At 36.7% G+C, this 15,109-nt stretch overlaps 1 protein-coding gene across 1 annotated transcript in view; it reads left to right on the top strand.

Annotated features, from left to right (window-relative positions):
* Positions 1-15,109, top strand: part of POLA1 (DNA polymerase alpha 1, catalytic subunit) — a 568,283-nt gene that overhangs the window by 263,706 nt on the left and 289,468 nt on the right. Inside the window, exons 31-34 of the mRNA XM_070943339.1 lie at positions 2,497-2,628; positions 3,030-3,204; positions 8,332-8,510; positions 9,700-9,831. Of these exons, the coding sequence (XP_070799440.1) occupies positions 2,497-2,628; positions 3,030-3,204; positions 8,332-8,510; positions 9,700-9,831 (618 nt within the window). The remainder of the gene's footprint in view (positions 1-2,496; positions 2,629-3,029; positions 3,205-8,331; positions 8,511-9,699; positions 9,832-15,109) is intronic.

The following is a 15,109-nucleotide window of genomic DNA, read 5'->3' on the forward strand; positions in this document are numbered from 1 at the left end:
CCATTCACAAACTTGAGTGATAGTGGGCCTCTTCATTCATCTAGTAGGTGTTAGATCATGATTACCAGCAGCCATCCATTTGTTCCACTCTTCTCGCATATAGACTTTAAATGGTTTGTTGATGGAAACGTCAAGAGGTTGCAACTGGCTGGTATGTGGTCTAAACTGGTTGAGCACTAATAAAGCAGTTTTTTTCAGAAGTGCTCCAGGACATTTGAACCACACTTTTTCAACCCATACTCTTATTCCATTTTTGTCCATCCATCCTTTCTCATGAACATGCATAACTTCTTTTGGAATCACTTTCTTTTTGGAAAGGTTTTCTTTTTGAAAATTAACATTGGTGGCAAATTGGTGCCATCTGCACAGCAGGACAACACAGCCGTGTAATGTGTTTTCTCATGTCCTGAGGTTTTCACGGTTATGCTTTTGGCACCTTTCAGATCAACAGTCTTATTAGATGGTACATCAAAGGTTAGCGGGACTTCATCCATATTCCCAATCTGGCCAATTTCAAAATTATTTTTTTTCCTAGCATCTATTACAAATGTATGAAAAGACAGAATCTTAGATTCATACTCTTTTGGCATTTTTTGCGCAATTTTAGTTTTAGTGTGCATAACAAGGCCATATTGCCTCATAAATCTGAAGCACCACAATGGTGATCCAGTAAAATCCTGAATGCCTTTCTCTACAGCAATGCGTTTGGCTTCATATATTGCCATTATTGTAGAAACTGCGAAGCCATTATTCTGGTGATGTGTGATCCATTCTTTCATGTTCACTTCTAACTGTGGACACTTTGCAACAAGCCCACAAAAGTTGTGCTTACTTTTACAGTATCTTTTACTTTTTTCAGCTGATCCACCTGTTTCCTCCACTTTCTTATCATTTTTTCAGTTGGAGTTGGTCCAAAATGTTTCTCCGCTGCTGTTTCCATGTTCCTCAGCATATTCACTACTTCCAGTTTAAAAGAAATTTTATATGCTAATCTTTTCTGCTTTCACATCCTTGTTGTATGTAGCATATGGAGGTACCGTAGTATTTTTCTGCAAGAAAGAACTGTCAGTATACAGAGCACTATGATTGAAATCATGTTCATACATTCATACACAAGATACTGGTATACCTTTTACAGTAACATGCCACACTAGCTCATTATGAGGGAAATACGAGAGAGCAGGGAAAGAGGAGAAAGCAGCCTCCTTCCCTCAAGCTGGGTGCTCCATTGTCCATTTCTCCATTGCAGTGCAGCTCTTCTGCCCACAAAAGCCTCATCTTTGATGGCCAATGCCAAAGCAGAGAAATAACTGCCGGGAAGAAGCCAGTTGATTACCCTTCCTCTCCCACCCTAAACTAACAATAGCAAGCTGAAAATTTTAGGACATTGGTGATTCTTTTCCTCCTGAAAAAAAAAATTCTAGTGATGTTATCTTTACAAAGACAAACAGGCAGGTTCCAGCATGCCTGCCCATGCTAATAAAACACAGTCTGCCACCCCCAAATTGCCCTGATGGCTGCAGTAAGTGAGGGGCAGGAAGCCATGCCATGCCCACAATGGGAGGAAAGTGGGCGACAAGAGGAGCTCCGTCTTGCCACATGCGCCTCAATGAAAGGCGGCAGTAATCCGGGGGCTTCCCTTGCCCTCCCTCTCTGGCGCTGGAAGCCAAGCCATACCTGTCTCTCTGCGTGTCTCTGGGCTCACAGTCCACACAATCCAGGAAGGGCTCACTTGCGGCAGTACAGCAGGCGGTGGTGCATTGGTGGTGCGGCGGCGGGGTGGCAGGCAGCAGGGTATCCTCGGTGAACTGCTCGATGAACAGGGCAGGAAGATGTAGAGTGCGCCCAGGCCAGCCAGTGGTGGGATCAGCCGATTCTCTAAAGTGCACACAACTTTAACAAGTGGTTCAACCAAACTGGCTGAATCCCACCTCTGCGTTGCTGCCTCAGCCGGGGAATGCTGGAGCCTTCGCAGCCGATTGGCGGTTGGATCGGCCTCCCAGAATACCACCAATCAGCTGCCTGTTGCCACTGCTGCACCAATTCCCTCCCCCCAGGTATGGCAAACCCATATGCAACATTCGATGTATAAAGACGCACCGAAATTTTCACCTACTTTGGGGGGGGGAAGGGTGTCGTATACTCTGAAAAATACGGTACATAGCCGCCTACCTATCTAAAGGAATTCTGAACAGCAATTTTTTAAAAAAAAAAAAAAAAAACAAATTTATCCCTTGGCTTCATGGCAATTGTTTGAATTGTAAATATATTTATGATTTTATTTTGATATTGTAAGCCACCCAGAGTTGCCTCACAGTGAGATAGGTGGCTAACATAAATAAATAAATACAGGTTTTCTGATGTTCACTTAAGAACATTTCCTAGAGTGGCAGTCAAAAAGGAATAGTGATTATGACTAGATTTTAAAGGATCACTTAACATTACAATGTTCTCTATGGCACATATAATTCAGTAGCACTTTTCTTTGACCTGTAGGCATTGACAAAAGATCCCCAAGATTACCCGGACAAGAAAAGCTTGCCTCATGTGCATGTTTCCTTGTGGATGAATTCTCAGGAAGGTAGAAAGCTGAAAGCTGGGGACACAGTGTCATATGTTATCTGTCAGGTAAAAGCATTCTTGCTATTTTTAAAGTATCTTTTCTCACTTAGAAACAAAAACAAACTAATCAGTATAGTACATTAATGGTAAATAAATATTACACTCCTTATTATATACTTTGTAAATGAAGGATAGCGAGCCAGTCTGATGCAACAGTTAAAGGTGATGGACTAGAAACCAGGAGATTGGGTTCTAGTCCTGCCAACCTAGCTAGTTTTGTGGTAGTCCCCCTCTCTCAGCCCAAGAAGAAAGGCAATTGCAAACCATTTCCAAAAAATGTTGCAAGAAAACTGCATGGATTTGTCTAAGCAGTTACCAGAAGTCAAGACTGACCAGAAAATGGGGGGGTGGGGAGGGTGGCAGGGATACAACTTGTGTCAGTAAATTCATTCATTCTTTTGATGAAGGATGGATCAAATCTAAGTGCCAGCCAGAGAGCATATGCTCCAGAACAACTGAAGAAACAAGCAAATCTTACTATTGATGTTCAGTATTACTTGTCGCAACAAATTCATCCAGTAGTAGCTCGTATCTGTGAACCCATAGGTGGAATTGATTCTGTTCTTATTGCAGCATGGCTTGGTAAGTATAGTAATGTTTATTTTTCAAGTACTTATTCTTAATATTGATACTGTGTGGTGAACAAAAATGTGAGAATTCATATCTGTTATGAGAATATGTCTTCCATGCTATTAAGCCTGTTCTTGGGAGAGATCAAGAAATAAAGATCTGCTGGTTACATTTATACAGTATGCATCTATATATGACATGAATAATGAATGATTAAAATCATCTGGCCTAGTGAAACAGATATTTGTGAGATGTTGAAAAATTGAAGATTACTCTGCAACAAGCTCATAGTACAGGTAGTCCTCAATGTATGACCACAATTGAGCCAAAATATATGTTGCTAAGTGAAAAATTTGTTAAATAAGTTTTGCCCCATTTTACGATTTTTCTTGCCACATTTGTTAAGTGAATTATTGCAGTTGTTAAGTTAGTAACATGGCTGTTAAGTGAATATAGATTCCCCATTGACTTTGATTGTCGGAAGGTTGCAAAAGGGGATCATGTGACCCCAGGACACCACAGTCATCATAAATGTGAACTAGTTGTCAAGTATCCAAGCATGACCATTGGGATGCGACATAAATGTGAAAAATGATCATAAGTCACTTTTTTCAGTGCTGTTGTAACTTTGAACAGTCACTAAATGAACTATTGTAAATCAAGGACTACTTGTACTAATCTATTGAAATCTTATACGGCCTTTCCTGTAATCTTAAACTAGCAGCAGAAATGTACATCCATAGTTTTATACTGCTCATAAATTCTTTAATGAAACTAGTCCAGTTATGGTAAACCCAAACTGCTCTTAAAACAATACATTGCAATATTTTAACATATACAACAAGTTGTCTTGTTCTTTAGCTATGCATCCTATATTTCAATCAGATGGTGCTTATGGAACCTAATGGAAAAGATGAATAACATATGAAACATCAATCAGTGTTTTGGTTAATCAGTGCTTTGGTTATAAAGTAATTATAAACCAAGTGCAGCTTGATACTTTAAATAGAGATCATGATGTTAAATCCTGTGTCATTACTGACTTTAAAGGTTAATTTTGTATTAAGAAATCCAAACCAACTTAATCCACATTTCTCATGGAAGATTTTGTATTAGATAATGAGAAAGTTATCTAGTTGGAATATTATAGCTTTGTTCAGACTATCCTAATCTCGTGACCTTCAGATATGATATATTTGAATTCTCAGCCAGGATATAAAACTATGCTAATTGGAGAAGTAGCTTGTTTGTTGAAGGGAATAAACTTAGGTGAGTTGCACTAAAAGTGTTTGTTTGTATCGCATTTGAAGAAAGACCTGATGCGAATGATGTGAACTTGTACAAGCTGCTATTAACTTTAATATCTTTTTGCGGATGATTTCAAACCAGTTTTGGGTTATGGCAGTGATGGTTGCTCCTTTCAGTGAATAGTTTGCTTTCAGAGGAGTTTTTCATTACTGAAGACCTAATTATGGGGTAGTCATTTTTCACTACTGTATTTCCCCAAAAATAAGACCTGGTCTTATTTCTTTTAACCTCCAAAATAAGCGCCAAGGCTTATTTTTGGGGATGCCTTAATTTTTTTTTTTTTGCCCTACCCTTCAGGGCAGCTCAGCATCCCAGAGAAGCCAAAAATGGTGCTTCGATTCTGGACTCTGCTGCTGCAAAAGGCATTGTTGGTGCTTGCTGAGCATACTCAAGGCCAGCGAGCAGGGGCGATTGGAGCCACAGCTGTAGCTTCTTCCTACTTTAGCTTTGCCCTCAGTTGGGAGCGGGGTGGTTCATGGTGAAATGGTGGGTGAATTTGCTTGTGAGATATTCCTATAAACCTCAGCAGGAGGGAAAGGTCGTTTGAGTAGTAAACTGAAGAAGTGGGGTTAATACGTGAGGTGTGGGTATGGGTTGAGCTTGGCATTTCACCTTCTTGCCTTTTGCGAACTTTTGGCTGCACAAGGAAAGCAGAAGCAGCAGAGATCCTGGCTTTTTTTCTCTCCTCCAAACTCTGCCAGAAATGGGTCTTCGTGAGGCTTGTTGTGTCGGCGCAGCCTCTCGCGGCAGGATGCCACAAAGTTTGTTGTGTTGCACATGCAAGCAGCAGCACCGCCGCAAGATGCATCCTGCCAGTGCAGCTGCTCACAGCAGGACTCTGCGAGGCTCGTTGCAGTAGTGCCACCACTTGCATACAACGGCACAACGAGCCTCACAGCATCCTGCCGCAAGCAGCTGCGCTGGTATGACGAACCTCACGAAGACCCATTTCTGGGTCTATTTTATTTCTATAAAATAAAGGCAGTACATTCATTTAAAATAAATATAATATAAATGAGTACAAACTTTATGACATCTCATGTGAATTTGGATTTTGGCCATTTAAATTTTTAAATTAAATTTTGTTTAAATTTTGAGGATCAGTGGGGCAGTATCTATTGGGCTTGTGAGCAAAGGATTGCCAATTCTCCCCCACCTCCAATTTTTAAGTAAAGTTGGAGTTAAACAACAGAACTTTATTTGTTGTTTGGTTGGTGTTGTTTTAGCTAAATAAATACATTTCTACTGAGTATAATGTTACAATCAATTTACAAAATAGCAACCCTTATGTATATCCTAAGCATTTTTCATAGTTTAATATTTCTTAAAGTTGAGTTTTTGTAGGGTGAATAATCATTTTCAATCACTTGAAAATAATAGTTATTTTTAGAAATTCAGATTGGAAACCTCTAGATGGCAGCACTAGACACCATTTTCAATTTATTTCTCAAAATATTTCATCAAGTAAGCTACAAGATAATTAACTTTAAACTTGCATATACAGAAGTAAGTCTTTTTAATCAATTTATTTTTTAAAAAAACAGATACTTTTTGAAATAATGCATCTAATCATCTTGCCAATTGAGACTAAATAGAATTTTGATATAAATGTATGACTATGAGGCATAATTATCCTAGCAATTATTATATAATTTAATAAATATTACATAATAATTGAGATTTTACATTTTTATATTTTGTCCAAGATCAAGGATCATTGGGCTTTTACTGCAATTAAATGACTTCCAACATAATACATCAGTTTGTGGTTAAAGTGATTGTTTGACTTTACTTCTCATAATTTGATCAGTTATAAACAGCATGTGTGAGAAAGTAGATTAGAATGAATTTTGACAGAGACATTCATGAGATAAAAATGAATAAATGTTCTGGATTTAGATATTCAAATCTGCTCTGTAAATTTGAAATGTGCTATTAGCTAACTTAATTTTTTCAAGACTTTGGAGATATTGAAATTATTGTTCAAAAGTGAATTAATACACCCAAGAAATAATATGTGATAGAAATACAATGTTATTATTTATTTGAAATTATACTTCTAAAACAGGTTACATTTCTGTTTATTTAAATGCTTTATTGACTCAGGATCATGATTGTGATTTAATGGCATTAATTGTTGTTGATGGGATTTCACTGACATAACTACATTTCTACTGCTAACTCTGTATCTAGTTTCTTTTAACGGCAAAAGGATTACCTATGCTGCTCTGGTTATTAAATTAACCAAAGTGTAAAAATAGTTCAAAGTTTTTAAAAAATTGAATTTAAAATATTGTAATAGAAAATAATTTTCAGTAATGTTTCAATTAGCATTCTTTATTGAATGTGTGTATGTATAAATAAAATTTATCATAGTCCTATCTGTGATTGATAATTGAGAATCAGAATTTCAATCCATTTTATTAATAGTACTTTAAGAATTCAAATACATAATATTTTATGACAGTGTCCTTCTAAAGCATTAAGTAGATAAAATAGGCGCCAGTTCTCAGAGTTCAATTCATCAACCACACTCCAGAATAGAATTAGAAGTCATAGTGATATGTATGAAAAGCATTTTATAATTGCTTCAGCAAAGGTAGTATGTAGCTTGCACTCCTAATGAACACATGAACTAATTTTAGTAGAATATTGAACATTCTTTTTAAGAAGGCCAATCTTTTATTTCATAAAATTAGACAGGGTTTAATGCCAAATATAAGTATCATCAAATCAATGAATTTAAACAAAGAAATATTTATCAATACAAGTTTGTGTATGGCAAGGACTTTCTTACTCAGTAAAAAGTACTCCTAATTTTATTCCTCACTGGAATAAATTCCTCTCTTTCATCACTAGAAATAGAAATGCTTATGGAATGTATATTGCCAAATTTCCTTGAGTAATGCGTATTACTTCTACTACCCTTCCTTCCTTCCTTCCTTCCCTCCCTCCCTCCCTCCCTCCCTCCCTCCCTCCCTCCCTCCTTCCTTCCTTCCTTCCTTCCTTCCTTCCTTCCTTCCTTCCTTCCTGTTTTTTGAAAATATGGCTTGACTCTGCAGCAGTATTCATCTAAATTATTTTTTCTGTATGCTTAAATTAAATTATCTATTAAATTAGTACTCTTTATTTGAGAATTTTAACTTATCCTGATGCTTATTGTACATTTCTAAATACAAAACATATTTGTACAAAAACAAATATGCTCATTTTTAAAAAAACTTTCTGGATCCTAGTAATCAAAAGTGCTTTTTTATCTGCAGTTCTGACTTTTTAAATGCTGCTGAATTTTAACGACTGCATTAGATTGAAACTACATGCTGTTAACCACTGAGCCAAAATGAAATCGACCACTGCATTGAAGTCTTGAGTTGGCAGTTGTGTACAGTCTTAAAGAAGTGTCTAATAACAGTTCAGCCAGGCTTCTTTTAATGGGTTTTTATATTCTCTTTCATTTTAATGATGCCATTCTGTTTTATAATAAAGATGCACCATTTTATTCAAAATTCTCTGTGTCACTTAAGAAAATAGCAATAAATCTATTCTCTAGAAGTAGCATGTTCATAAACAAATGTTCTGTTGCATACTTCCCATGATAGATTATGCATTGTGCTAGCTTTATTTATAAAGCAATTTTGTGTGAAAAGATAAGTAATTTCATCGTATTGCTCAGATCTTCAATCTAGGTTAAAATGAGAAAATGTATTCTTTTTTAAAAAGTATCTCATCCTGAGAATTCAGTTCTATTTTGGATTTCGGAACTCCCATTTGAAGCTGATGTGGAAAAGAATTGCTTTATTTACACTTTGAGTTTATATTTCTTATTAACAGGAATGGATCCCTCACAGTTCAAAGTCCATCAACATTATCATAAAGATGAAAAATATGATTTGTTTGGTGGCCCAGTTCAGCAAACTGATGAAGAAAAATATAAAGATTGCAAGAGATTCAAGTTTGCTTGTCCAAAATGTGGGACAGAAAATATTTATGATAATGTCTTTCGGTACTTGGTTAGTATATGATATTTACAATTTTCGAATGGAATTCTCTGTTTTGGATAAGATACTAAGGGAAAAGAAAAAAATCCTATATTAGAATTTTAATAATGGGCTTTTATATATTAACCTCAAATTAATTTTGCCTGTTTTTTCATGTCATTTTGGCATTTGTGCAGAATATTTCACATTGTGTCTCAGGCTGCTCAGTTAATAAATTCTATTTAAATAATATTAATTATTCTAAAATAAACTAATTAGAAGAGATTATTTTTCCTGCATAATTATTTGTATTTTTACATTTCTCTTTTCTTTTATGTAGCAGTTTTATAAATTTTATCTTTCCTGCTGTCTTTGTACATCAGACATAAAGATACATCGGGTAAATTCACATTCAGAAGTATTGCCAAAAATGTATCTGTGACCTTGGATCAGAACTTGAAATAGAGCCAGCTATTTAACACTCTTGCAATGTTATGCATGCAGTAGTTATTGGCAAATTAGCAGGCTGTGGAGTAGTGAAAACCTTGAAAGTTAAAGCAAATAAATTCTTTATCTAAATTAAAAGTAATTATTTTAAGTTAATTTGGACAGACAGCAGATGTTCTGTGTTTTTTGAATCAAAACAAAGCAGTTATTGGAAGCAAGTGAGAGGAAAAGGCAGACAGAGATCATCCAATACTTGGTAAATCCTTGACTTTGTTTCATTACAGCTGTAAATGAAGATAGAAGATAATGAAATAGTTACTTGCATAGAGGCTTGATAAGTTACAGATGGTTTAAGTATAAAAAGAGCAGATATCAAGCTCTGTAGTTTTTTCCATCTGGAATTACTTAATGTTTTTACTGCATAAATTGTTAGATTAGATCATAAAAGTACAATTTTTAAGTAGTAAAATAGGAAGGGGAGTCTCAATGCCTATCTGCCATCTACAGTATTTTCTTTATTATGAATTTTTATTTATCTTAGTCTCATTTCTGAGAGATATATTGAAAATTATGCTTGGGTACCAAGTTTGCAAATGTTCCAGTACAATACAATATTCAGTGTATTCATTGTAGTATGTAAAATCAATTGTCAACAACAAATTGCTAAAATAGAGGTATCACTTTGTATATTTTTAAAATGTGTTCTTGCATGAGATCCTATTGGAAAGTTTTCAATATGTATACCCATATTTTGATTTTCATTTTTTATCTCCAGGGTGGAAAGTTTAAAGCCAGTGTGCTATGCTGTAATCCAGAAGGATGTAATGAAAATCTTTTAAATTACTCTATGCAGATTAACAACAAGTTAATCTTGGATATAAGAGGCTTCATAAAAAAATATTACTGTGTGAGTACTTACTTTTAATCTGTATTTAACCACATCTTTTCCTGACTGAATCAATGTATTTAATAAAAAAATGAGCTGGTTAAATGATGTTCTTGAAATGCTACCTCATGTTTTAATTAACCTAGAATAGTATTAGGCTAATTTGATCCTGCCTCATATTCTACCTCCCATTCCTGATTTAGTTCCTTAAGCATCTTAGTTTCTTAAATTTCTGAACTAAGACAACTAAAAGCTTAGTTCAGACCAAGATATGAGAAGACTTTTTTCTTTCATATTTTTATTTAGTGGAAGGTCTTAAATCACAATTTTTAGACTCACAGGAATTAAGACTTCAACAATCAGTGTGTCTTGCAAGCTGTGGAAGAGTTTGGTGATTGAGGATGAGGACATATTATCATACTGTTTATCCCTAATATACTGGTATCTCACTGAGATTATAGTCTCTGAACCAGTCTAACATGCTATAGTTGATGCTGGTTTTGGAAATTTAATTGAAATGTTTTAACTAAATTTGAAACAGTATACAAATAACTTTTGAAGTATTAGTATTATTTTCTGAAGTATTTCAAATTTCAAACTATGTAATAAATGATAGCATAGGGGTTTATTTATAAAATGTTATAGAAGATGCAAGTACTTTTCTGCAGCATTTTTTTCCTCATAGTGATAAAAAAATCAAATCAAAGCAAGTCTTGATTATGGTCAAAGACCAGCATCCAAGTAGTAAAATGGTTGTATTACAGGTAGTTTGCATTAACAGTAGGAAAATTGTGTTTGCTATCTTAAATCCCCTTTGTCCTGTTTTTCAGCTGAAAATCAGTTGCATTAACAATCATTTCAAGTTGAATTGATAACATAGTTCATGCTGTCAACATTGGTACAAATGAAGGAAAAGAGAAACAAACCCAGATACCGGGTATTAGTGACTGCTATCTTAGGTGCTCTTTCTGTCAATTGAAGAGTGAAACTGCTTCCTCTATTGTTTGTGTATGGGGTCAGACTGATCTTATGTTTTCATGAAGTTCTTTCTGAGAAGCACCATAACAACTATTAAACTAAAGCTTTTGTTTAGTTCCCTTTAGGGCTGTAGTTTCTTAACTGAAATGTTGCAGGAATGTATACTTACACAACTTGTTCTGAGACTTAAAATTAACATATTGTAATAATTTTAAAAGTTTTTTGCCAAATTAAAATTTTTAAAAAAGTTTTCCAAGAATAGTTGCAAATACAGACTGAACTTAGCATAACTTGATGAATTCAGAAATATAGTTATCCAAATAGAAGTGCTGTAATATAAAAATGGATTAACAATAGTACTTATAAAATAGCATCTTTGGAAAAGCCATAAACTTTTAGTATACACTACTTTTGCTATTTAAAAATTAATTACAGTGTCCTTTAAAATGTATTTTCTAGTCTGGCAATTTATTAGTGTTTGGGAAAATATACTTAATATGGACATAGGTTTATCTAGAAGAAATAGAACTAAAAAGAGTACACAATGAGCATAAATTTATAGGATTATATGGAACTGTGTAAATGGACAGAGAAATTATTGTAGTTCTGTAGGGTTTGTTGTCCATTATGTCAGTACAGTTAAACCTAATGTATCAGAAATTTAGTGAACTACACTCAATCTTCTATTTTCAAAATTGAGTTTCATTACATGTACCTCTAATAGACAATCTTCTAATTGGGGGGGTCAGGTGCCTTTCCGCGAATTGGGCCACACATGCATGAATGGGGCCATGATTGTACATGCAATGCAAACAGGGCCATGAGTGCCCACACAATGCTGCAATGCTCACTCGAGTGTGGTATGTGCGCTCGCGGCTATGCTAGCGCCTGCACAATGCTTGCGGCATTGCTAGCATCCACACAATGCTAGTGCAAGGAGGATGTATGTACTCTCGCGGCGATGCTAGCGCCCGCACAATACTCACAGATCACTAACCCCTGTGCCACACCGCAACGTTAGCGTGAGTGTGGGTGCCTGCATGCACTGGCCAGCCACTTACACAGCTAACAACCCACGGCCCAGTTCTAACCCACTGAATAGATCTGAGGAATGCAGGGAGAGAAAGTTAGGAAAAGCAGTATTTTTTTCCATCAGCAGAAAAACACATTTTGATACAAAATGCCTATTATTTAAAGAATGAATTAAAATTTAGTATAACATATATGCAGTGTTTATGTATTTGTGTATTTATTTATTTTTTACAAAATTGTATAATACCACAGTTTCTGGTGTAGATGCATAATAAGTGGGGAAAAGTCATTTTTCCCCAAAGAGTGTCTTTGAACTCTGCCACCAACATGTTGACCCTAATTAGGGAACAGTATTTATTGAGAAGACTTAATGACAAAAGTTTTGATTTCAATGTTTGTTCAGTTCTGTGAGAATTGAAAACTGCTAAAAATCATATCTGAACTGTAATATTTTCTTAAAATGTACTTTTTTATTTTGCAACTATGCAAAATATTACCTCCAGTGTTTTTTATTATAGAGATGCTGATTTAGCATGCCATTTGAAAATTAACTTAAAATGATCATGACATAAATTTAATAGTTGTGATTTTTTTTATTCTCATGTCAAATTTGTGAATATGCTTATGCTTTACTATATATTAATAGAGACTGGCACTAGCATTTCAAAATAGCTGATTTCAAGGTGATGAGTGTAGGTTTAGATATTGGTAATATATGTATTACCAAAGAACACATTAAATATATCTTACCAATCATAGTTAGGGTTTACAATTCAGAGGTGGTATTCAGCTGGTTCGGACAGGTTCAGGTGAACTGGTAGCGGAAATTTTGAGTAGTTCGGAGAACCGGAAAATACCACCTCTGGCTGGCCCTGCCCGCTCACCCCGCTCAGTCACTCCTCATCTCGCCTCCCCAGCATAGCTGTTGCTTCTTTGGCTCCTTGCTTGCGTTGACCACACAGTCTCTGCGGACCAGCCAGCTTGCTTGCCTTCCCATGTTGTGTCCATGGCCCAGCTGGTTCTCTCACCTCTTTTCCTGGCTCCCCAGCCGTTGCAGCTCGCCTAGGCCCTCTCCGGTTCCCTCACTGGCTCACCCGCTTTCCTGGCTCCCCAGCCATTGCAGCCCGCCTAAACCCTAGGCTAGACCATGTGGTACCCGTGGCCCAGCTGCTCTCCGGCTTCCTCACTCCCAACCTAAGCCTTTGCCACCCCCTAGTTAGGTAAGTTTCTGTTTTACTTGCATCTCACCCCTGGGGCCATTGAATGCATTCCCCCCAGGAAATCTATGCTCGCTGCCCACGCTCGCTCGCCTAGAGAATCCTGCCCTGGCCTCAAACTATACCCTCCCCCCAGGTTGAAGCAATTTACCCGGCCTGCAGCTTCCCATGCTCAGCCAAAGGACCGTGGGAGTGGCAGCACGGGTGAGGGGAAGCAGGGCGCGGGGGGCCAATACACGGGTGCATGTGGGCTGAAGCTGTTTAGGTAAGGTTCTTACCTTACTGTCCCATCCGTAAAGCGGTGCAGCAGAGAGAAGCAGCTGGATTGGGCCATTGTCTCGGGAGAACATGTGGAGCGTCTCCCCGTGCACCTGAGGCTCACTGTGCTGCAAAAGACACTCTCCCAGCAAAAGCAGCAGTGGAGAGAAGCAACCACTGACTTGAAGAGCATATGGAGCTGCTCCATGTGTTCTCCGGGTCGGCAACTGTTTTCAACCTGGCTGTTTCTCTCTGCCAGAGCGCTTTCCGGATGGGACTTAGAGGAAAGCAGCAGCTCATGGCTACTAAATTTTGCTGTGCTTAAAGGGACAGGCTGCGATGGCTGCCTTCTGAGCAGCTTTGCTACCCCTTCGCAGACCATGATATTTGCCACTTGATCTTTTAAAACCTTCAGTGCTGAGTTAAAATTTGTGTACTACAGTGTTAATATCATTTTTAAACAATCTGTATACATACGTATCTGTTGTTTTTTGCAGTAGCAGCCAGTAATACTAAAGCAGCCACAACTTTTCCAAATTTCACTACCTCACCCCTCTCAGGGGCTTTTGGACACATTCCGTAAATTAGTCCATTTGAGGTATCTTGGTTCAAAACTTGTTGGCCTAGGAAGCACTGTTTCATCTAGGTAAAGTTCATGACAATGACAGTTTTAGTAACATATAAATTACTACTACCATGATTTGAACCCAGAAGCAAACTGATAAGCAATGTATCTTACTCACTATATGCTGAATAAATATTAAGAGAAATTGTATTGAAAAAAGGATGAACCTGGTTTTAAACTTGGAAGAAAATCATCAATGATCTTTGTTATGGCATTATGCTGATCATACTATCCTGAAAGCTAAAACACAAAGGATCTACAAGCTGAAGTTCTAAAACTACAGTTAAACATGGGGCTAAAATTAAGTATTAAGATCACATTAATGTCAATAGATAAAACCACTAGAATTAACAATGAAGGTATCAATAGTAACATTTTTTGGAAGGAAAAGTTGGACTTTGAAGAAGGAGGAGGATGCCCTTTGGCTACCAGAGATCAGGTAGACCGGACCTGCCCTATCCCGGAGGAGGTTACATGATCCTAATTTTAAACTATCTCCGAAAGCTTCCTACAATTCAGCGGAGAATCTGGCAAAGATTCTAAACTTTTCTGAGGTAAGAACCACAACCTAGAACATTGTGGTAAAAAAAATAAATTGAAATATTATTGCCATAATAATGACACTTGGAAAGAAACATGATGATCCCGAGATGACACCATATATTGTTGGGATGCAGCAAGGACAAGGAGAAGAAGAAAATGAAGACTAGAGAATGAAGAAAAGGAGGATGAATGAATCACAAGAATGAGAAGGCAGGAACAAATGAAGGATCAACTCTAGAATATGTGCCAAAGACTAATTACTGTGAGAATTCCTCAAAATAACAATACTCACCTTCAACAAGACCTCAACAGAGAAGAGTGAGGCAAAATGTGCAACTTGCATGATGTAATATTTCTACTGATGTTGATTCCATGGTCAAAATCTGTCCTGTTTCTATTCCCTCAATGTTGAAGAACAAACATTTGGTTCTTTCAAGACAATGACTGCATCATATTTCATTCTTCAACATAGTGACTAAATTAGTAGACCAGGGAAATACTGTGGACATAATATACTTAGACTTCAGCAAGGCATTCAACAAAGTAGACCACAACCTACTTCTTGGTAAGCTAGAAAAAAGTGGGATAGATAGCATCACCACCAGATGGATTTGTAACTGGCTGACAAACTGTACTCAACAAATAG

Source organism: Pituophis catenifer, unplaced genomic scaffold, assembly GCF_029215685.1.
Source record: "Pituophis catenifer annectens isolate HBS135680 unplaced genomic scaffold, rPitCat1.0.hap2 SCAF_4, whole genome shotgun sequence".
NCBI lineage: Eukaryota > Metazoa > Chordata > Lepidosauria > Squamata > Colubridae > Pituophis > Pituophis catenifer.